The sequence below is a fragment of the Oryx dammah genome, unplaced genomic scaffold (genome assembly GCF_014754425.2).
Source record: "Oryx dammah isolate SB20612 unplaced genomic scaffold, SCBI_Odam_1.1 HiC_scaffold_23, whole genome shotgun sequence".
Classification (NCBI taxonomy): Eukaryota; Metazoa; Chordata; class Mammalia; order Artiodactyla; family Bovidae; genus Oryx; species Oryx dammah.
Window position 1 is genome coordinate 72,006,252 of NW_024070207.1, and position 22,435 is coordinate 72,028,686.

Consider the following 22,435-nt stretch of genomic DNA (forward strand, 5'->3'; position numbering starts at 1 on the left):
ATCAATGACATTAGATTCTCACAGAAGCATGAACCCTACAGTGAACTGTGCATGTGAGGGATCTAGGTTGCATACTCCTTATAAGAATCATCCTGAAACCATCCCCCCACCCTGCCCTATTCCATGGAAAATTTTTCTTCCATGAAACTGGTCCCTAGTGCCAAAAAGGTTGGAGACCCCTACTCTAGAGCCATCAGGTATTTGTTTTACTTTAAATATATTTATTTACTTGGCTGTGCTGGGTCTTAGTGACACATGTGGAATCTCAGTTTCCTGACCAGAGGTTGAGTCCATGCCCCCTGCATTGCGAACATGGAGTCTTAGCCACTGAACCACCAGGGAAGTCCCTTGTATTTTACTTTTATTTGACTGCGTCATTAAGAGTTGTTTACTTGAAATAAAGGAGAGTCAAGTAAACTGAAATGTTGTTTTCTGACCCTGCCAGAAATAGAGATGAAGTCAATACATGGTTCTGAAGCTTTCCCCTCTGTCGGTGTATATTCTCATCTAACAGTGACTCACCAAGGCACTGATTTTCAGCCAAGGGGATAATAAAACTGTAGGTGTGAGTGAAAGTAACTCTCCATGTGGGGGGAGAAGACTAACAGGGAATGGGAGTTTGAAAATGCCTCAAGTAATTCTAACAAACCCTCCTCTCCAGAGTATTTCTATTTAGTCTGGAATATGACTAACTGGTGTTTGCAATTTCACATTAAGATCAAGATTTCACTTTAAGTCGCTAAAATAATTTAAATTGGTCTAAATGTGTGAACTACTGTCTATTTAGAAGAGACAATAACCACAGCTAATACTTACTGGGTGTGAACCATGTGCCAGGCACTGTGCTGAGCACTTCATAAGCACTATCTCATTTAATTCTCACCACAACCTTAGGAAACTGAATGTTACTTAATTGCTAGTAAGCTGTGGAAGCCACAAATGTAAGACTGTATTTCAAACCACTACAAACACTATTTCTAAGACACTTGGATATGAAATGTGGGATTTTGTTGAATTTTTTTTTTCTTTGTAGTCCACAAATAAATTCTACTGGAATCTGGAGTTACAGCTGGCAATTAGAAAGTTGCAGGAAGTGAAATGACATGTAAATTTCCCTTAAGAGAATGAAAATGCATTGCCCCAACTTTTCTATTGTAAATTGACTATCCAGCCTATAACTAGCTTATGATTTGCAACTTAGATACTTTTGGAGAGTAAATTACATGAAATCTCAGACTACACCTCTTTTTAGTTTCTTAACCAGGAGTCTAAGAAGCACCTGATACTGCATACAAAACTTATGCACACACTGCTATATTTAAAATAACTGACAAGAACCTATAGTACAGCACAGTGAACTCTGCTCAATACTCTGTAATAACCTAAATGGGAAAAGAATTTGAAAGAGGATATATATATATATATATGTATAACTGGATCACTCTGTTAACACACCTGAAACTAACACAACACTGTTAACATATTCCAATATAAAACTTTAAAAATTTGAGACAGCAAAAGAGACACAGATGTATAGAACAGACTTTTGGACTCTGTGGGAGAGGGAGAGGGTGGGATGATTTGGGAGAATGGCATTGAAACATGTATAATATCATGTAAGAAACGAATCACCAGTCTAGGTTCAATGCAGGATACAGGATGCTTGGGGCTGGTGCACTGGGATGACCCAGAAAGATGGTATGGGGAGGGAGGTGGGGGGGGGGTCAGGATTGGGAACTCATGTACACCCCTGGTGAATTCACGTTGATGCATGGCAAAACCAATACAATATTGTAAAGTAAAATAAAGTAAAAAAATAAATAAATAATAAAATTCTTTAAATAAAAAAACTTTATGTGTATTTATATTTTTTGTGGAGGGAAAATTCAGTTTTTACCCTATTTTCAAAATTGTCCATACTCCAAAAACTGGGTAAGATCCATTGTTTTAACCACTGTTTGATAGAGAACAATGATAAAAGGCTGAAAATTCCTTACTGATAAGAAATCAATAAGTTTTAAGTTTACATACTGAGGCCTAGGAATTTTTGTAATGTATCAGTAATATTGGAAAAGCTTTATCAAACTGTCCAAATCAGGGATGAGAGAAGGATGGGGTGGGGGGTTGGAACAAGTCTCCCTATCACTTGTTTTTTTGATTAAGTCTTGTCCAACTCTTTGTGATCCCATGGACTGTAGCCTGCCAGGCTCCTCTGCCCATAGGATTTTCCAGGCAAGAATACTGGAGTGGGTTGCCATTTCCTTCTCCAGGAGATATTCCTGACCCAGGATGAAACCCATGTCTCCTGCATTGGCAGGCGGATTCTTTACCACTGAGCCACCAGGGAAGCCCAGCTGTGAGGCTTAAAAAAAAAAAAATTCCTTCTAGACTGGTGAGCTTCACCACTACATACCTAGGAGTTACCTCACACACCCCTCCCAGAATCTAGAACCTTTGTTTACTAATAAAAGTTTATCTTAGTTCATTTCAGTTCAGTCGCTCAGTTGTGTCTTGACTCTTTTCGACCCCATGAATCACAGCACGCCAGGCCTCCCTGTCCATCACCAACTCCCAGAGTTCATTCAAACTCATGTTCATCAAGTCGGCGATGCCATCCAGCCATCTCATCCTCTGTCGTCCCCTTCTCCTGCCCCCAATCCCTCCCAACATCAGGGTCTTTTCCAATGAGTCAACTCTTCACATGAGGTGGCCAAAGTACTGGAGTTTCAGCTTCAGCATTAGTCCTTCCAATGAACATTCAGGACTGATCTCCTTTAGGATGGATTGGTTGGGTCTCCTTGCAGTCCAAGGGACTCTCAAGAGTCTTCTCCAACACCACAGTTCAAAAGCATCAATTCTTTGGCACTCAGCTTTCTCCACATTCCAACTCTAGCATCCATACATGACCACAGGAAAAACCATAGCCTTGACTAGATGGACCTTTGTTGGCAAAGTAATATATCTGCTTTTCAATATGCTATCTAGGTTGGTCATAACTTTCCTTTGAAGGAGTAAGCGTCTTTTAATTTCATGGCTGCAATCACCATCTGCAGTGATTTTGGAGCCCCCAAAAATAAAGTCTGACACTGTTTCTGCTGTTTCCCTATCTATTTGCCATGAAGTGATGGGACCAGATGCCATGATCTTCGTTTTCTGAATGTTGAGCTTTAAGCCAACTTTTTCACTCTCCTCTTTCACTTTCATCAAGAGGCTTTTGAGTTCCTCTTCACTTTCTGCCAAAGGGTGGTGTCATCTGCATATCTGAGGTTATTGATATTTCTCCCGGCAATCTTGATTCCAGCTTGTGCTTCCTCCAGCCCAGCGTTTCTCATGATGTACTCTGCATAGAAGTTAAATAAGCAGGGTGACCATACTCCTTTTCCTATTTGGAACCAGTCTGTTGTTCCATGTCCAGTTCTAACTGCTGCTTCCTGACCTGCATACAGATTTCTCAAGAGGCAGGTCAGGTGGTCTGGTATTCCCATCTCTTTCAGAATTCTCCACAGTTTATTGTGATCTACACAGTCAAAGGCTTTGGCATAGTCAATAAAGCAGAAATAGATGTTTTTCTGGAATTCTTACTGGTGTGTGAGATGAGTGCAATTGTGTGGTAGTTTGAGCATTCTTTGGCATTGCCTTTCTTTGGGATTGGAATGAAAACTGACCTTTTCCAGTCCTGTGGCCACTGCTGAGTTTTCCAAATTTGCTGGCATATTGAGTGCAGCACTTTCACAGCATCATCTTTTAAGATTTGAAATAGCTTAACTGGAATTTCATCATTTCCACTAGCTTTGTTCACAGACATGCTTCCTAAGGCCCACTTGACTCTACATTCCAGGATGTCTCGCTCTAGATGAGTGATCACACCATTGTCATTATCTGGGTTGTGAAGATCTTTTTTGTTTAGTTCTTCTGTGTATTCTTGCCACCTCTTAATATCTTCTGCTTCTGTTAGGTCCATACCATTTCTGTCCTTTATCGAGCCCATCTTTGCATGAAATGTTCCCTTGGTATCTCCAATTTTCTTGAAGTGATCTCTAGTCTTTCCCATTCTATTGTTTTCCTCTATTTCTTTGAACTGATCACTGAGGAAGGCTTTCTTATCTCTCCATGAGTTCTTGGAACTCTGTGTTCAAATGGGTATATCTTCCCTTCTCTCCTTTGCTTTTTGCTTCTCTTCTTTTCACAGATATTTGTAAGGCTTCCTCAGACAGCCATCTTGCTTTTTTGCATTTGTTTTTCTTGGGGATGGTCTTGATCCCTGTCTCCTCTACAATGTCACGAACCTCCATCCATATTTCATCAGGCACTGTCTATCACATCTAGTCTCTTACATCTGTCATTTCCACTGTATAATTGTAAGGGATTTTATTTAGGTCATACCTGAATGGTCTATTTCCCTACTTTCTTCAATTTAAGTCCGAATTTGGCAATAAGGAATTCATGATCTGAGCAACAGACAGCTCCGGTCTTGTTTTTGGTGACTGTATGGAGCTTCTCTATCTTTGGCTGCAAAAAATATGATCAATCTGATTTCGGTGTTGACCATCTGGTGATGTCCATGTGTAGAGTCTTCTCTTGTGTTGTTGGAAGAGGGTGTTTCCTATGACCAGTGCATTCTCTTGGCAAAATTCTATTAGCCTTTGCCCTGTTTCATTTCGTATTCCAAGGCCAAATTTGCCTGTTACTCCAGGTGTTTCTTGACTTCCTACTTTTGCATTCCAATTCCCTATAATGTAAAGGACATCTTTTTTGGGTATTAATTCTAAAGGGTCTTGTAGGCCTTCATAGAACCATTCAACTTCAGCTTCTTCAGCAGTACTGGTCAGGCATTGACTTGGATTACCATGATATTGAATGCTTTGACTTGGAAACAAAGAGATCATTTTGTTGTTTTTAAGACTGCATCTAAGTACTGCATTTCCAACTCTTGTTGACTATGATGGCTACTCCATTTCTTCTAAGGGATTCTTGCCCACAGTAGTAGATATAATGGTCATCGGAGTTAAATTCACCCATTCCCGTCCATTTTAGTTCGCTGATTCCTAGAATGTCAACGTTCACTCTTGCCATCTCGTTTGACCACTTCCAATTTGCCTTGATTCATGGACCTGACATTCCAGGTTCCTTTGCAATATTGCTCTTTACAGCATCAGACCTTGCTTCCATCACCAGTCACATCCACACCTGGGTGTTGTTTTTGCTTTGGCTCCATTCCTTCATTCTTTCTGGAGTTATTTCTCCACTGATCTCCAGTAACATATTGGGTACCTACCGACCTGGGGAGTTCATCTCTCAGTATCCTATCTTTTTGCTTTTCATACTGTTCATGGGGTTCTCAAGGCAAGAATACTGAAGTGGTTTGCCATTCCCTTCTCCAATATCCTGATAATTAAAAATTTGCAATTCTATATTTTTTCTAAAGCACTTATGTTTACCAAAGGATCATTATGAATATTGTTACAAGGACTATGTGTATCAGAATTATAGGTATGCATATTAAAAACGCACATTTCAAGCCCAGGAATTTAAATTTACAATAAGCAACCCCTATTTCCATATTGATGTGATGCTTGTTTTAAAAACAGTTGATACAGAGGATAGCATTAATTTGGGAATGTTGCTGCTTATTTAACTTATATGCAGAGTACATCATGCAAAATGCTGGGCTGGATGAATCACTAACTGGAATGAAGACTGCCAGGAGAAATATCAACAACCTCAGATATGCAGATGACATCACTCTAATGGCAGAAAGTGAAGAAGAACTAAAGAGCCTCTTGATAAAGGTAAAAGAGGAAAGTGAAAAAGCTGGCTTAAAACTGAACATTCAGATAACTAAGATCATGGCATCCGGTCCCATCAGTTCATGGCAAATAGATGGGGATAAAGTGGAAACAGTGGCAGATTTTATTTTCTTGGGATCCAAAATCACTGAGGATGGTGAATGGAGCCACAAAATTGAAAGACACTTGCTCCTTGGAAGAAAAGCTATGACAAACCTAGCAACGTATTAAAAAGCAGAGACTTCACTTTGCTGACAAAGGTCCATCTAGTCAAAGGTATGGCTTCTCCAGCTGTACTGTATGGATGGGAAAGTTGGACCATAAAGAAAGCTGAGCACTGAAGAACTGATGCTTTTAAACTGTGGTGTTGGAGAAGATTCTTGAGAGTTTATCCCCTGGATTTCAAGGAGATCAAATCAGTCAGTCCTAAAGGAAATCAGTCCTGAATATTCATTGGAAGGATTGATGCTGAAGCTGAAGCTCCAATACTTTGGCCACCTGATGCAAAGAGCTGACTTATGGAAAAGACCCTGATACTGGGAAAGATTGAAGGCAGGAGAAGGGGGTGACAGAGGGTATGAGATGGTTGGATGGCATCTCCAACTCAACGAACATGAGTTTGAGCAAACTCTGGGAGACAGTGAAGGACAGGGAACCCTGGCATGCTACAGTCCATGGGGTCACAAAAAGTCGTACATGACTTAGTGACTCAATGACGGAACTAAGATCTCTCAAGCCACATGGTGTGGGGGGCAAATCACTTGGAAAGAAAAGAATCACTTGGGGTATCTGAAAAATATACAGACCACCAATCTTCCCTAGGCATTGTGACTCAAGAAGGTTGAACTGGGGCCTAGGAATCAGTGTTCTTGAAGCACACCAGTGATTTATCTTCAAAGTCAGGGGGGAATATTAGATTATTATATTCAGCAAATATTTGCAACACAATTCCTAAAACCCTGCAGTTGCCAAAGAAGCTTAACTAAACTACCAACAGGAAAAGACTGGCTATTTTTACACTGATACAGAACTCATGTTTTGGAAACACAATCCTGAGGTCACCTTGTCAAGCTCAATTCTACTCCCACTGAAAAATTTCCCACTACTTTCAGGATATAGACAAAACTTCTTACCAGGGTCTACAAATGCCCAGAGATATGGTTTCCTTCTTACTGCTTCTCTATCCAATACTCATCTTTCTGGTCTTAAAGGTGACCCTTCTCCAGTCCAGTTTCCCCATTAGTAAAACAGGAATAGTAACACCTATCTCAGATGGTTCAGGATCAAATGAGATCAGGTAAAGAACTCTCTGTACGGAAGCTGGCAAAGTGAATGGCAGCTATTATTTAATCAAATCAAGCTCTGTTTCTACTTCTTCACATTGAGTTCGTCAACCCACCTGCCATCTGGTTTTTGTACCCACCATTACAAGGAAACTATTTTCACAAGGCTCACCAACTGCCAAGTCCAAATGACAAATTTCAGTCTTTATCTGATTGACCTTTCTGCAAGTAAGGGGGAGACAGAGGATGAGATGGTTGGATGACATTACTGACTCAATGGACATGAGTTTGAGCAAACTCTAAGAGATAGCGAAGGACAGGGAAGCCTGGTGTGCTGCAGTCCATTAGGTCACAAAGAGTTGGACACACCTTAGCAACTGAACAACAAAAAATGTGTATCCTGGTTTCCTCATACTTCTGGCCAGTCTTTCAAAGTAACTTTCTTGGTTCTTTCATTGCTTCCTTTTTCAGACTTTTATGTTTTATCACAGCAAAACATGCTTATTTATACACCGATGACAGCTACTCAGCAAGTCTTCCTTGACCATTAAATTAGAACCCTCACCCCAAACCCTCTCGTATCACTTTGTCTTCAGAGTACTTCTCTCACTCTCATTCACTTATCTGTCTTCCTCTCCCATGTTTTACTCACTGCTATAGTCAGAGCACCAACAATAATGCCTGGTACTCACTAGGCTCAATCAATGTTTCTTCACTAATTAAATGAAATATCCCTCACATTTAATCACTTGTAGATTCTACCTCCCCTCAATTCTCTCAAATCTTTGCCTATTCTTGCACAAGAACAACTGACTCATACTTTGCTTAAATGACTCACAACCATATCCAGTCCTGTTCTATAGTCCATAGCCCAAACTGCTGCTAAAATTATCCAAATCCTTCAATAGATTCTTACTGTCTTTAGGATTAAGTCCAGATTCTTTTGCATAGAGAGCTCTCTGTGACCTTCATGTGTGCTCAGTGGCTCAGTCGTGCCAGATTCTTTGCAACCCATGGACTGTAGCCTGCCAGGCTTCTCTGTCCACGGGATTCTCCAAGCAAGAATACTGGAGTGGATTGCCATGTCCTCCTCCTGGGGATCTTCCTGACCCAGGGATCAAACCTGTGGGTTTCTTATGTCTCCTGCATTGACAGGCAGGTTCTTTATATCACTAGCGCCACCTGGAAAGCCCGGTGGCTCAATAAATGCTGAATGAATGAATGAATCCCATGTACCCATCCAATCTCCTAAACCAAAATTCTGGAAGTCACCTTCTATTTTTCCTTCTCCACTCCCAAATGCCAATTGGTCATCAAGTCCTGTTGATCTGTCCCCTAAATATCTTTCAAATTTACCCTCTTCCTCCCTATCCTAATGCCACAGTCCTAGTTCAACTATATTTGCCACCCTCCAAACCATTCTCCACACTACCACTGGAATTATTTTTAAAAAATTTTTATTACAAAAATAATATGTTCTTATAAAAATTCAAATACAGAAATAAAAGTACAATGCCCCACCCAGTATACAAATAAGCATATAGCCCCTTCCCCTCCAATCTCATCACCCAGAGGTTATCACTGTCAACCATTATGTGTAAATCCTTTCAGACTTTTTCCTTTGCATATACAAGTATATATAAACACATATAAATATATACACGTGGTTTTATCATTTATAAAAATGGGATCACACTTATTACACATGACTCTTCAATTTATTTCATTCAATATACTGAGAATTTCTAAAACACAATCATATTTTATCACTCTACTAGCACATTTCATTCTCCACTAGCACATTCTCATTAATATAAAATTCACATTCATTAGCATCAAATTCAAAGCTCTTGATGATATGCTTCCTGTCCATCTTTCAGTCTCACCTAGAGCCATTCCAGCATGGAGGGACTGGAACATAAACCACCTTAAATCCTTTCTGGAACAAGGCAGGTACAAACAAACAAACAAACAAACAAGGAACACACTCTGCTATTTGCCATTTCTGGAGTTTGGCCTTTTCATTTCATGTGACACTGTGCCTGGACTTTTCCATCTGGCAAGCTCCTACTAATTCTTCAACAGGCAGCTTAAAAATTATCTCTAAGAAGACTTCCCTGACTTTTTCAGACATGACTGTTCCTCTATTTTCTCCTATGTTTTATATCTAGCTTAATTGCACTTATCTTACAGTACTGTAATGATTTATTAACATGTTTTGAATTTCACCCTCCCTCCCCCAATTTAATGGTGAGATCTTTCAATAAAAGGAATGTGTCTTGTTTAATTTTGCATCCCAAGGAGCTGATAGAATGCTTATCATGGAGCAGATGCTTAACAAATCTGTTGAGGATTTTATGATTCTAGGAACATTTACTGAGTACCTATTCTGCACAGAACCATATCCTAAGCATGAAAAGAAACAGAAGACACAGTCTTTGCCCTAAAGAACTTACCATTTCCCTACCATTTCCCCTGGAGGGGGAGGGACAGAACACATTTACATGGCGACGTATCATTTCTGACATATATGCTGTTTCAAAGATTTATAATTTATTTGCCTCCAATCCACTTAGGAACAAGGCATTGTATAATCAAATAAATAATAAATAAAGGGCAGTTCAGTTTGTCCAACAGGTTTATGGTTTTAGTGTGGCACAGAGTCCACCAGAACGCAATTCTCTGTCCCAACAGGGGGCTGTCAATGGTTACAGCCTGCAAATTAGAAACCTGAGATGATTTCATGCTTGGAAATTTTCTAATACATCAAGAGGACATAAAGTTATTAGATATTTCATAATTTCTCTTCCTTCCCCAGGAACAAAATGATACCAAGAGCAATTAATGAGTTAAGGAGAGCATTGCAGAAGGAGGAGAGTGCTCTCTTTTTGTTAGTGGTGGGGGAAGGGGGTTGCCTGATTTTAAATCAAAGGGTGGCACTGCCCCAGGAAAATCAGAAGAGTTAATTTATTATCATTACTTATTATTTTTTAAAAAGCTACAGTATTAATTTGGTAGTTTCAGGATGAGACACTGTAACAAATAAATATAAACAAATGGGGGAAAGGTGAGCCACCTAGGCTGGAGAACAGGGAAGGCGGACCAAGGAGGCCGAAAGGAAGCCTCATTCATCAGAGTCCAAGTCACTGTCCCCAGCAATGGAGTGGAAATCCTCACTGTCCTCCTCGTCCTCTGACAGCTGGACCTGGCTTAGTACGCTCGGCCCAGAGCGTTGCTCTTCCTCCTCATCTTCTTCCTCCTCTGATACCTCATACCCACCGATGCTGCTGAAGCTTGTGTCTTGGGTGTTCGACTTGGGATCAGGCTCCTCATAGCTCCCATAACTGAGAAAAGAAATATGTCATCTCTCAAGCTCGGACACCATCCTCTAGCTGACCAGTCCCATTCTCAGTGCCACCAAGGGATCAGCCCATCTCACCTCCCCTGGCCACTAAAATGATGGCTCTGGACTATTCTATGGGTACCTGAGAAAAAAATGATCCTATTCTAAAACATCAACTTGCCAACTTCATATACGCAAGAATCTGAATGAAACTCCCCTACACCTGAACAACACACTGCTAGCTTACGTGACCATAAATGCTCTGGTAAGCCTCGTAGGTTTGTTGACCACTTATAGCCTCACTCATCTACATATCCAATTAGTCAACAGTCCTAAAGATTCTACCTCTTCAATATATCTCACCTTTATCCCCATCTTTCCAGCCCTATTCTGCCTGCTTTGGCTTCATTCTTTGAGATCTCTGGCCTGCACCACTGCAATCAGTCTTCTTCCAGTCTTGCTCTCCCCAATTAATTTCTTCACATTTCTGCCAGAGTGCTCTTTATTTTTGTTTGTTTGTTTATTCTTAATTTTACTTTAAAAAAAATCACACAAGTAATGCACGTTTACTGGTTTTAAAAAAATTAGAATATACACCAGAAAAAAAAGAAAAAAATCACCAATAACTCTACTACCCAGAGATAATCTTTCGGTATATGACCTTCCAAATTTTTTCTATGCAGTTTACTTTGATGCTTAAACATTTTTTTTTAATTTACAAAATTGGAATGCTCTATATACTCTTCAGGAATCTGCTTTTCCACTAACGTTTATAATGAACATCTTTCCATGTCAATAAACATACATCGATAGCATCATTTTAACAGCTATGTGGTATTCCACTGTGTGGCTGTAACATGATTTATTTCAGTCTCTCACTAGAACATTTAACCTGTCTTCAATTATTCCACTATTAGAAACAATGCTGTGATAAACATTCTTGTACAAACATCTTGAAGGTTATTTTATTATTCCCATGGAATAACTCCCTAGATATGGAATTGGGAGGCCAAAGAGGATATGCATTTTTTAAGTTTCTGATTTGTAAGATAAATTGCTATACCTCTCTCACCTACCCCATTTTTTCAATTTCTATTACCAACCAGTGGTTTCTGAATGTCCTTTTACTCACGTCTTTTCCAACACTGGGCATTATTATTCATTTTAATCTTTGCCCATCTGATAGGTAAAAAATTGCATTTGGTTGTTTTATTGCATTTCTTTGATTCTTAGGGAAGCTAAGTTTTCATAATTTATTGGCCATTTACATTTCTTCTGTGAATTAATTCATGGCTTCTGCCCATCTTTCTTCTGGGGTACAGAGCAATCTTTTTAAAATACAGATCTGATCATACTACTCTCATTCAATGTCTGCCCAAAATTATCAGGCCCTTCATGATTTGGTCCTTATCTACCTCTTTAAACTGTCTCTATTACACGGATCATGATGAAAAGCACCAACCACACTGAGCTACTTGTATTCTTGAGAAGTGTTTCATGTCTCTGTGTGTTCATACATGCTCTTCTTGGTCTCTGGAATGCCCTTCCCTTTCTTCTTCATTTAGGTAATTCCTACTCTGATTCAGCTCAGTTTCTCTAACCAGCTCCCCTACTCCACTCCTACCCGAGCCCCAGAAAAATCCTGTGGTTTCCTGTCACAGCACTTTTCATGTTACACTGTGATCATCATCTGTTTGCCGGTTTTAGACTTCCCACTAAACTGAACTCCTTGAAGGAAGGGATAACATCCTAGTTGCTTTTGTACTTGTGACAAATATTTGCTCGATGAATTAAGACTCTTAACTGCTTGCTGGATGTGTGCTTAGTTGCTCAGTCATGTCTGACTCTTTGTGACTCCATGAACTGTAGCCCGCCAGGCTTCTCTGTCCATGGGGATTCTCCAGGCAAGAATGCTGGAGTGGGTTGCCATGCCCTCCTCCAGGGGCTCTTCCCAACCCAGGGATTGAATCCCGGGTCTCCCTCATTGCAGGTGGATTCTTTACCGTCTGTGCCACCAGGGAAGCTTGCTGGATACCTTTGGCTTAGATGTATTAGATGTATCATATGTATCTTAACATATCCAAAGACAAATTCATTTTTTGCCTCCTTTCCCATTCCATCTAATACCTGTATTCCCTCTTTCTTATGTCAATGACATTTGCATTCGTTATGTAGCTAATCTCCTTACCTCTTAAATCCAAATGATCTATCCTCTAAACAGCTCTTAAATATGTCCCTTCCCTTTCCTCCACTCATAACAGATCCTAGCTGAATTTCTTATTATTGTCCTGAAAGTGAAAGTGAAGGCTGCTCAGTCATGTCTGACTCTGTGACCCCATGGAGTCCATGGCATTCTCTAGGCCAGAATACTGGAGTGGTTAGCCTTTCCCTTCTCCAGGGGATCGTTCCAACCCAGGGATCGAACCCAGGTCTCCCACATTGCAGGAGGATTCTTTACCAACTGAGCCACAAGGGAAGCCCAAGAATACTGGAATGGGTAGCCTATCCCTTCTCCAGCAGATGTTCCCAACCCAGGAACTGAACCAGGGTCTCCTGCATTGCAGGTGAATTCTTTACCAACTGAGCTATCAGGGAAGCCCAATTATTGCCCTAGAGTTATTTAACACATAAACTTGATGTTACTTTCTTTTCCTTAAAGTGATGATTCTCATTAACCACAATCCACATGTCTCAGCACGCCAGTTAAGGTCCTCTAACAACATAATCCCTTGCTGCTTCTAGAGTCACAACTCCCGACAACTTCCCTTTGGTCTGAAATTTCTTTGCTATATTTCTGTGCCTTTGAACATACTGTTTCACCTCTAAGGATCTCCTCACCTGCTGCCACTTATATACTTAGTAGACTTCTATTCCTCCTGTAAGGCCCAGTTCAAATGTCCCCTCATTTGTGACACTCCCTGATTACTCCAAGCAGAGTGAGACACTTCCTCCTCCTCAGTGTGACTTGGCACTTTGTACTAAACTTATGCTATATAGCTCTTCTCACACTGTATTGCAATGATTTTGTATCAGTCTCTACCACTAGACTGTGAGCTCCTCAAGGGCAGGATATGTCTTGCTCCTTTGTGTATCCCCAAGGGCCTAGCATAGTGCCTGGCCCTAGTAGGTGCTCAAGCAATGTTTGATGGATGAAAGTAATATGATGCTGGGCCCTCTGACATCACAGCTGAGCACTGATGCCACAGCCCCCGTAGCATGTTGCTATCGATTACCTGATATAGCTATCCTCCAAACCATGAGAAGCCTCCCCACCGTCTCCCTCATAGGACATCATGCTTTCTTCATTTTCCATGCCCATCCTTGTGTTTTCTTGAAGCATGCGGGGCTGTTTGGGTCTTATCCCACCAGATCCTACATCCGAGTCACTTCCACTTTCACTCAGCTGGATAGCTATGAAAAGAGAAATCCTGAGATAAGCTTGACAGAATTAACATCTTTGGCTTAGTCTTCCAGAACTAGTTAATCCCACGCATCTACACAAGTATCTTGCCTGGACTCTTCACCTCAGAGGACTGCCTAGGGTCAACACTGACAATATTTATAGTTTGGAAAATGAATTAAAAAAGCATTTCAGTCCAATCTGTTTTTTTCCCCTATCATCTCCTTCTATATTTTTCCCCTACCATGGCAATTAATTCACAAAACATCTCTTTTTCTTAATTTTCTTTCCCTATTGCCACATATAACACATCTTTCTCATTTTTATCAAGTATTCAAATCAAACTTGCTGCTTTGGCATTGCTTTTCTGACTATCATCTTTTTCCACCTATGCTGTATTTTTTCACCTCTTCTAAGACCAATGAATTTAATCATCCTATGAGTGAATGCTCAGCACCCTGAAGTCTATTAATGGGACTTCAATAAAAGAACAGCTTTTGGTAACAGCATATGTGGCCCGGAGCTTCCTCTGAGCCCTGAGTGTGCTATGGTGAGCTATGTACCAGAGAAAGGATTATCTCCTTCTTCATCACTCCCAGCATCTTCCTCATCATCTTCTCCTTCAGACATAAGCAAATCCTCATACAGGACACTGGCTTGAGGCTGTTGCACAGTTCCTTCCTCTTCATCTGCAAGATCACCATCTGCATCTTCACCTTCCTAAATGAGACCAGTTGAGACCATTAACTGACCAAATAAGAGACCAGAAGCCACCACCAGCCGCCCCCTTGCTGCCTTATAAGATATAATTTTGGTGGATAGATTTGGTCAGCTGGTTCCAAGGATTAAAGTCATACTGGGCCTCACTATAGAGACCCTATGGTATCGCCTGGGGACTTGGCCTGTCCTGTACTTCTGGGGCACCTACCATATAAAGGTATAATGAAACCATAAGCTTTCTGTAAGCATACTCACTGGGGCTGGTGTCTTAGGTTTCCCATCCTCCTCCTCATCATCATACCCTTCAATATCTACATCAGAGTCTTCCTCGCCCAGCCTACCTCGGCCCTGGTGCATCTGAGTAAGGAACACAAATAGCACATCATTGAGGGACATGCCGGTAGGAGGAGTTAACCAGGGGCTCTCACCCAGGACAGATGCTCCTCCCTGATATCCCGGCCAACCCCACAGCTAGTGGGGGCTGTTACAGAGCTCAAAGCATGTGCATTTTCCCCCATTCATTCTTTGGAAATCACAGGTAGGGTAAAAATTAAACCCAAAGAATAGGAAGGTCCTTGGTCTGTTATTAGTATAGCATCACAAGGAGACTTCCTTTCTAAACAAGCTTTCCCTAGCTTGTGTTGGACTCTTTGGGACAGAAAAACCCTCCTGGATTTTGCACTCGCCAGTGGAACCTTGACCAAGATCAGCTGATAAGATTTCTGGCTTCAGATCAGGAGTATCTGCTGATACCTCTAGAAAAGGCCAATTTAAAGAACTTAATTTTAAAAACAACTTTGATAACAGATGTACAGTAAAGTAGCAGGGCAATTATTTTGAACTATGTCTCTGAATGCAGCTGGTCTTTCCAGTCAGGCTACTCTGATGCCTCACACACTTTTCACACTTGTGTCTTAAGTTCTGCTGTCCCTGACTCTGCCCATGATGACAGAAGACAAGCCAGTCACGTGACCTGCCACCATCCCACCTTGAAATCACATTTCCAGGCTTTCACTCCCAGGGCCAAGGGATCTGATCATCATCCTTGACACATGTCATATATCACCACCATCACTCACCCATCCCCTACCCCTAAGCATACTACCAATCTCACTAAGAGAAAAAAGACTATCCTACCTGTGTCACCTGCTTTTCTGGAGTGGCAGTGGGAATATCCAGGACAGACATATTGCTCTCATCTTGAAATACAGAGGCATCTCGAGACATACTGAGGGATGTGTTGGTATCATACAAATCAGGAGGCTGTGGCACAAATCATACAACTTAGCTTCTATTTAGTAAAGGGAGTAAAAAATTCAGAGAACTCCCCTTTAGTGCATTCACTGAAGAAAAGGTCATGCAGAACAATCCATTTAAGGAAAAAAAAAACCATAGTTTTGACACAGCGTTATGGGCAAGTTTTGGGGTATCTCACAAATCTTGTTCATTCTATCAAAGAGGCATCCGACGTATATGATCAGTAGCCTGAAGTAGAAAAGCATCCAAGCTATGGGACAATTCTATGTCCTAAGAGCCTCTCTGGTCAATAACCTAATTTCTTCTAAGTGTGGTCTTATTGCTTTTAGGCCCAGGGCTCCACACCACTGCTATTCTGACTGTTTTGGTGTAGAGACATCTAAAATGGGATAAAGAAATGTCAATTCCAACCAGAACATGGAAAGGGGTAATAGCTTCTGAGCTCACTAGAGGATAATACGAGGCAAAATAGCATGGTGAAAAACTACGGACTTTGGAGTAAACTGCCTTAGGTTTGAGTCCTGGCTCCACCATTTGCTAGCTGAGTAACTTATACAAATAACTTAATGTCTCTAAATCTTAGTTTCAACTTTAAAACATGGATGGTAATGTCCACCTCACATGGTTGTTGGGAAAATTAAGAGATGTGTATATATGCTCCTTACCCCATGCCTGGCAGTCAAAAAATTGTAGCTCCCTTCCCTCTTCCCTCTCCTAAAGTGAAGAGGGATTTAGCAAATGGACTATTTAGTGAAAGGAGGGTGTGCGAAGTAGCTTCAGTCATGTCTGACTCTTTGAGATCCTACTCTGTCCATAGCGATTCTCCAGGCAAGAATACTGGAGTTGGTTGCCATGCCCTCCTCTAGGGAATCTTCCTGATACAGGGATTGAACCCGAGTCTCTTATGTCTCCTACACTGACAGGTGGGTTCTTTACCACTAGCACCACCTGGGAAAGGAGGGCAGGAGGGACTAAAAATTAACAGGCTAGCAAAGCCTGCTCATTTAGGAAAGGGCTCTCTAAAAAGTTGGCTGAGGGTAAAAATATCACACAGTTATTAAAAATGTCTTCAAAGACCATTTAATGAAATAAAATGCTCATAATATAATGTGAAGTGGAAACAAGACACAAAATAATAATGACCAATTTCACATTATAAATGCACACACACGCACATTACAGATTTGAAGAAACACACCAAAATGTTCACAGTGGTTTGGTTCTTTCTCAGTGGTGTACTTGATTTTCAAGTAATTTATTTATTCTGTATGTTTCCCAATTTGTCACAATGAACATGTTACTTTTATCAACAAAGAACCCACATATGTGTTACTTTGCTGTTGGTTTTGTTTTTAAAGCAAACAAACAAGGCTGAATGGGAACAGGGTTCTGGAGAAAGGAAAAACTGAATTCAAAAGGATTACTAGTGCAGATAAAGTAGTTGTGGAACAAAAGAAGAGAAAATTAGGGAATGAAACACTATGTGGAAAAATATAAAGCAAGCAATTTTAGATAACACGTCAAGCTGAATGTATAGTGCAATATAAGCTGGGTAGAAAGAGTTGAGTGAAAATACATTGATTACCACCCATTTAGAGGTGGCAGTAAAGTATGATTACTGTCATATTTCTACACAACAAAATTGTATTAAAAAGGCAAAGGCAAAGCACTTGCTCAGTCGTGTCTGACTCTTTGCGACCCCGTGGACTGTAGCCTATCAGGCTCCTCCGTCCATGGGATTCTCCAGGCAAGAGTACTGGAGTGGGTTGCCATTTCCTTCTCCAGAAAATCTTCCCAACCCAGGGATCGAACCCGGGTCTCCCGCATTGCAGGCAGACGCTTTACTGTCTGAGCCACCAGGGAAACTTGCACACATTTTAATATTTAATAGCATTTGGGTTTGAGAGTAATATTAAGTAAGGACAATCACTCACATGCATCTTCCTCAGGTTCAGAGGTAATGAACTGGGCTTACTAAATGTGTATATATGAGTGAAGGCAATGATAAGAGAGTGAACTGGAATAATGAAGAGGCAATACCTATACCCTACTCTTACCAGGAGATCCTTTAACTGCACCAAACAGCTACTGCTCAGGAGGGAGCACAGTTGCCAGGTTTTCCTCAGCTATTTTTGAGACAGTATGGGAGGGGAAGGACTCACCACAGGGCTAGACTGATTCTGTCATAGACCAGAGCAAACCATGTGCCGCTCAGTAGTTAGACTCTCCTGAGGAATGATGGCTAAAACCCAGGCTTTAACTTACCAGAAAGGGTCTGTGGAAGCTGCTGGGCCTATTAGCAAATAGGACCTTCCTGGGGAACATCACTCACCCAAGCCCCCTTGACCCAATCTGCCCACATACTCCTAGAGCTTTTCCTTGTTCTGGGCCTGGAGGAAGTATCTTAGGGCTCTTTGTATTTGGCCCCTCAGTGACCTAGGTTTTAGGGTGAAAGAGAGAGTAAAAGATAGATAGGGAGACTGTATGAATGAGATATAGACAGCAATTATCCAACAAAGATCACACAGGCTGCATTTATTAGTTCAGAGTGAAACCTGAGCAGAATGAAAAAGTTTTCCAGTGGGAATTGGGAGAAACTTGCATTAGAATATTTGTAAATTTGAAAGAACCTCTGAGAACCCTGTAGATGACTTTCATACACATAAGGAAATAAACATTTACTGAATGTCTACTGTGTGCTAGGCAAATGGCCTCATTTAATGTTTACAACAATCTTGAAAAGTACATTTTAGAGAAATGGAAACTGGATTAGAGGGGTCAACTTCCCAAAGTTCACAAAGCTAGAGAGCAGCAGAGCTAAGACTCAAAGCCAGGACTGTTTTATACCAAACTTCATGTATTTTCCACTTTACCACAGTGCCTCCAACACAGTTATAGTCTGGTTAAGTCCTAGTCTTCAAATATGCTGGCCCTCTAAGAGTACAGTATAGATGAAATACTCTTAGTATATTCAAGGGTCAGATCAGAAAGACTAAAAATTTCTTATTAATCTTGCTCTCTAGTCTTTGACATGGAAATTTAAGAACATTATAAACATTACCTTCTTCATGTACAGGGAGAGAAAGTCAATCCAGGAAAATGGGTGATGTCTGAGCTACACTAAGACAACTCAGAGGGAATAATGTGGCCCATGTCTATATTCTTGGGATGTCACAGAACCCCAATGGGGCTTCCCAGGTGGTAAAGAACCCAGGTGGTAAAGGTGCTAGTGGTAAAGAACCCACCTGCCAACACAGGAGATGTAGAGATGTGAGTTCGATACCTGGGTCAGGAAGATCCCCTGGAGGAGGAAATGGCCACCCACTCCAGTATTCCTGCCTGGAGAATCTCACAGATAGTAGAGCCTGGCGGGTTACAGTCCAAAGGGTCGCAAAGAGTTGGACACGACTAAAGCGACTTAGCACAGCATACACAGAACCCCAATGCTGGGGGCAAAGGAACTCCAGGGATTCAAGAGGATGCCTTTGGCCATGGTAGTCAGGAGTCTGGTACTCCTAAATACTGCCTAAACGACTAAGACCCCACCCCATTCATACATCCCACACCTGTCTCTTTTGATTCCAACAAGGCTACCAAGACCCATGGCCCTCACTCACCTTAGCCTTTGAGAAGACAAGAAAGCACACGAAAGGCATATGAAGAGGAAGGACAGAGAAGAAGGGTATCTCAGTAAATACATCTGTTAACATGCTCCCAATTTCCAAAATCAATAAGAAAACTGTAAGAGGAAGTTTCTAGTCCTCAGACTTACCTGAGGTGTGTAAGGCCCTGGGGTCATTGGGTCCAAGCTTTCTAATTCTGCTTCCTCCAAAGCTGCTTCTTTAGCTGTACAAATATCCTTCTCAAGTTGAGTCAAATGCTCATCATACTGAGAAAGAAAAGTAGAGAATTCATTCAACATGTGTTTTAGACACTGAGCAGCAAACAAAAATCCCTGTCTTCGTGGGAGGGAGGTTCAAGAGGGAGGGGACCATGTACATCTATGGCTAATTCATGTTGATGTATGGCAGAAATCAAACCAATGTTATAAAGTAATCATCAGTCAATTAAAGATAAATATAATTTAAAAAGTTAAAGATGAGCACAGAAAAATAAGTTTACAAAAACCACTTTCTGATGAACTTACTAAAGTGATGCCAGCCTGTGAAAAAAATCCCTGTCTTCATGAAGCTTCTATTCTTGTGGCAGGATACAACGATACATATGGTAATAAAGTAAATAATTATATACTTATTAAAAACATTTAGTGCTGGGTAAGAAAATAAAGCAGGGAAGGAATAGAGACTGTGGGTTGAGGGTTGAGGTGGGATATTACATTTTAAAAAAGGATAGGCAGAGAAGGCCTCCCTCAGCCCTAGGGAACAAAAGGGTTCCAAAAAGTTAGATCCTACAGGGACCTCCTCTTTTTCACTTACCTCAGTCAGTGTCTGGTAACAGATGTTCACAATCTCCTGAGCAGTCTTAGTATACTGACTTTCAGGCCCTATAAATGAAAAAAGAGAATGCCACTACTTCAGCTCCAGAAATGCACTGTCTGTCACCAGCAGTGGTGTCCTCTTGTCCTGCTGCTGCTGCTGCTGCTAAGTTGTTTCATTCGTGTCCGACTCTGTGCGACCCCATAGACGGCAGCCCATCAGGCTCCACTGTCCCTGGGGATTCTCCAGGCAAGAACACTGGAGTGGGTTGCCATTTCCTTCTCCAGTGCATGAAAGTGAAAAGTGAAAGTGAAGTTGCTCAGTCATGTCTGACTCTTAGCCTAGGTCCAAAAAATCATGCTTCAGCTTTAACTTGGACTCTTGCTCTAATTTTGGAGGCAGAAAATTTCAAACACACACAAAACCAGAGACACTAACATAATGAACTCCCATGTACCTCTTACCCATCTTCAACGATTATCTATAAATGGTCAATCCTGTTTCATTTTACACACCAACTTTCACACTCTTCCCAAATTATTCTGAAGCAAATTCTAGCATTTCATCCACAAATTGTTCACTATGTGTCTTAAAGGACTCTTTAAAAGAAATGAACATGGACGATTCTATAATGGTAGATACATGTCGTTATACATCTGTCAAACCCATAAAATGTACAATATCCAGAGTGAACTCTAATGCAAACTATGGACTTTGGGTGCTAATGATGTAGATTCATCAGTTGCAACAAATGTATCCCTCTAGTGGGGGATGTGGATAACAGGGGAGGCTGTGCATGTGTAGGGGCACAGGGTACATGGGAATACTCTGTACCTTCTGTTCAGTCTTGCTCTAACTGCTCTAAAAAATAAAATACAGTAACAACTATTAAAAAAACAATGACTGAGGATTTCCCTGGTGGTCCAGCGGCTAAGACTCCACGCTCCAAAGCATGGGGCCTGGGTTTGATCCCTGGTTGGGGAACTAGACCCCACGTGCTGCAACAAAGAGCCTGCATGCCACAACTAAGACCCAGTGTAGCCAAATAAACAAATAAATTTTTTTAAATTAAAAAAAACTATATTATGCCTAAGGTAGCTAACAATAATTCTTTAACATTATTAAATGGCCAGTCAACATTCCCATTTCCCCAGTTGTTTTATAAATGCTTTTACATTTTTTGGGAGGAATTATAATCCAAATAAGGTCCACACACTGCATTTGACAGATGTGTCTCTTTAAGATATCTAACCTACTGGGTGATTCTTAACCAAACTACACAGTTCCCCATACAAATTTTGTTATAAGTTGTAAATTGGTGGCTTTGCAGGTCTATCAGTTTTATTTGGCTCACAAAAAATCAGTTCAGGTGGTGATCAGTTTGTGATGTGAAGAAATACCAAATTATTGTATTATATACCTGGAACTAATATATTGTTGTAGGTCAATTATACTTCAATTTAAAAATCACTTCAGTCTGTGAAAACGGATTGAGCTTTGTACTCATACACTTCTGTATGTAAATTACACCTCAATTAAATGCTTAAAAAGAGCTTAATTAGTTGGCAACATTTAACAATCAAGAGATTTCATATAAAAACCCAAATGTCTGGCTTCTCTCAAAAAATTAAAAGGTGGCAACACACAGTCAGCATTCTCACGCAGCACCAGTGGGCTGATCTGAGGAGCAGCTGCCTCTCTTAGATAAGGCAAGTGTTTCACACAGTCCCTACCAGCTCTGCTTGTTTATGTCTGGAGCCTGAAAGCATCTGAGTTGTTATTCCCTGTCTTAAGTGCTTTATAATATTCTTAGGTGCCAGGCATAATACACAGACATGAGTAAGATACAGACTATATCCTCAAGAAGCTTATGGTCTAGCACAGTGTGTGTGTTAGTCACTCAGTCGTGTCCAACTCTTTGCAACCCCATGACTGTCACCCTGCCAGGCTCCTCTATCCATGGAATTCTCCAGGAGATCTTCCCAAACCAGGGATCAAACCCTGAAATGAAGACAGATTCTTTACTGTCTGAGCTACCAGGGAGCCCAGTGAGACAGACTATAAACAAATGAGGAGATATAATGCAGTGAAAAAATACATAAGAGGGTTTAGTAGAGGCATAGAGGAGGATGTGACCAATGCTGGGATGGAAGAGGTAAAGAAGAATTAGGAAAGGCTTCATAGAGGAGGTGATCCTTGAATTAAACCTA

At 40.9% G+C, this 22,435-nt stretch overlaps 1 protein-coding gene across 9 annotated transcripts in view; it reads right to left on the reverse strand.

Moving 5' to 3' along the window:
- Positions 1-8,521: 8,521 nt before the first annotated feature.
- Positions 8,522-22,435, reverse strand: part of TAF1 (TATA-box binding protein associated factor 1) — a 70,263-nt gene continuing 56,349 nt past the window's right edge. For 4 of the 9 annotated variants that reach the window (XM_040265709.1, XM_040265708.1, XM_040265713.1 and 1 more), the window contains 8 exons: positions 20,226-20,293; positions 19,562-19,678; positions 19,407-19,412; positions 15,670-15,795; positions 14,788-14,889; positions 14,376-14,532; positions 13,646-13,823; positions 9,099-10,413 (listed from right to left, as the gene is read on the reverse strand). In XM_040265709.1, coding sequence (XP_040121643.1) covers positions 10,194-10,413; positions 13,646-13,823; positions 14,376-14,532; positions 14,788-14,889; positions 15,670-15,795; positions 19,407-19,412; positions 19,562-19,678; positions 20,226-20,293 — 974 coding nt within the window. In that variant the 3' untranslated portion in view covers positions 9,099-10,193. Of the gene's footprint in view, positions 10,414-13,645; positions 13,824-14,375; positions 14,890-15,669; positions 15,796-19,406; positions 19,413-19,561; positions 20,294-22,435 lie in introns of all 9 variants that reach the window. The other 5 variants (XM_040265710.1, XM_040265714.1, XM_040265711.1 and 2 more) reach the window with 5 other exon arrangements.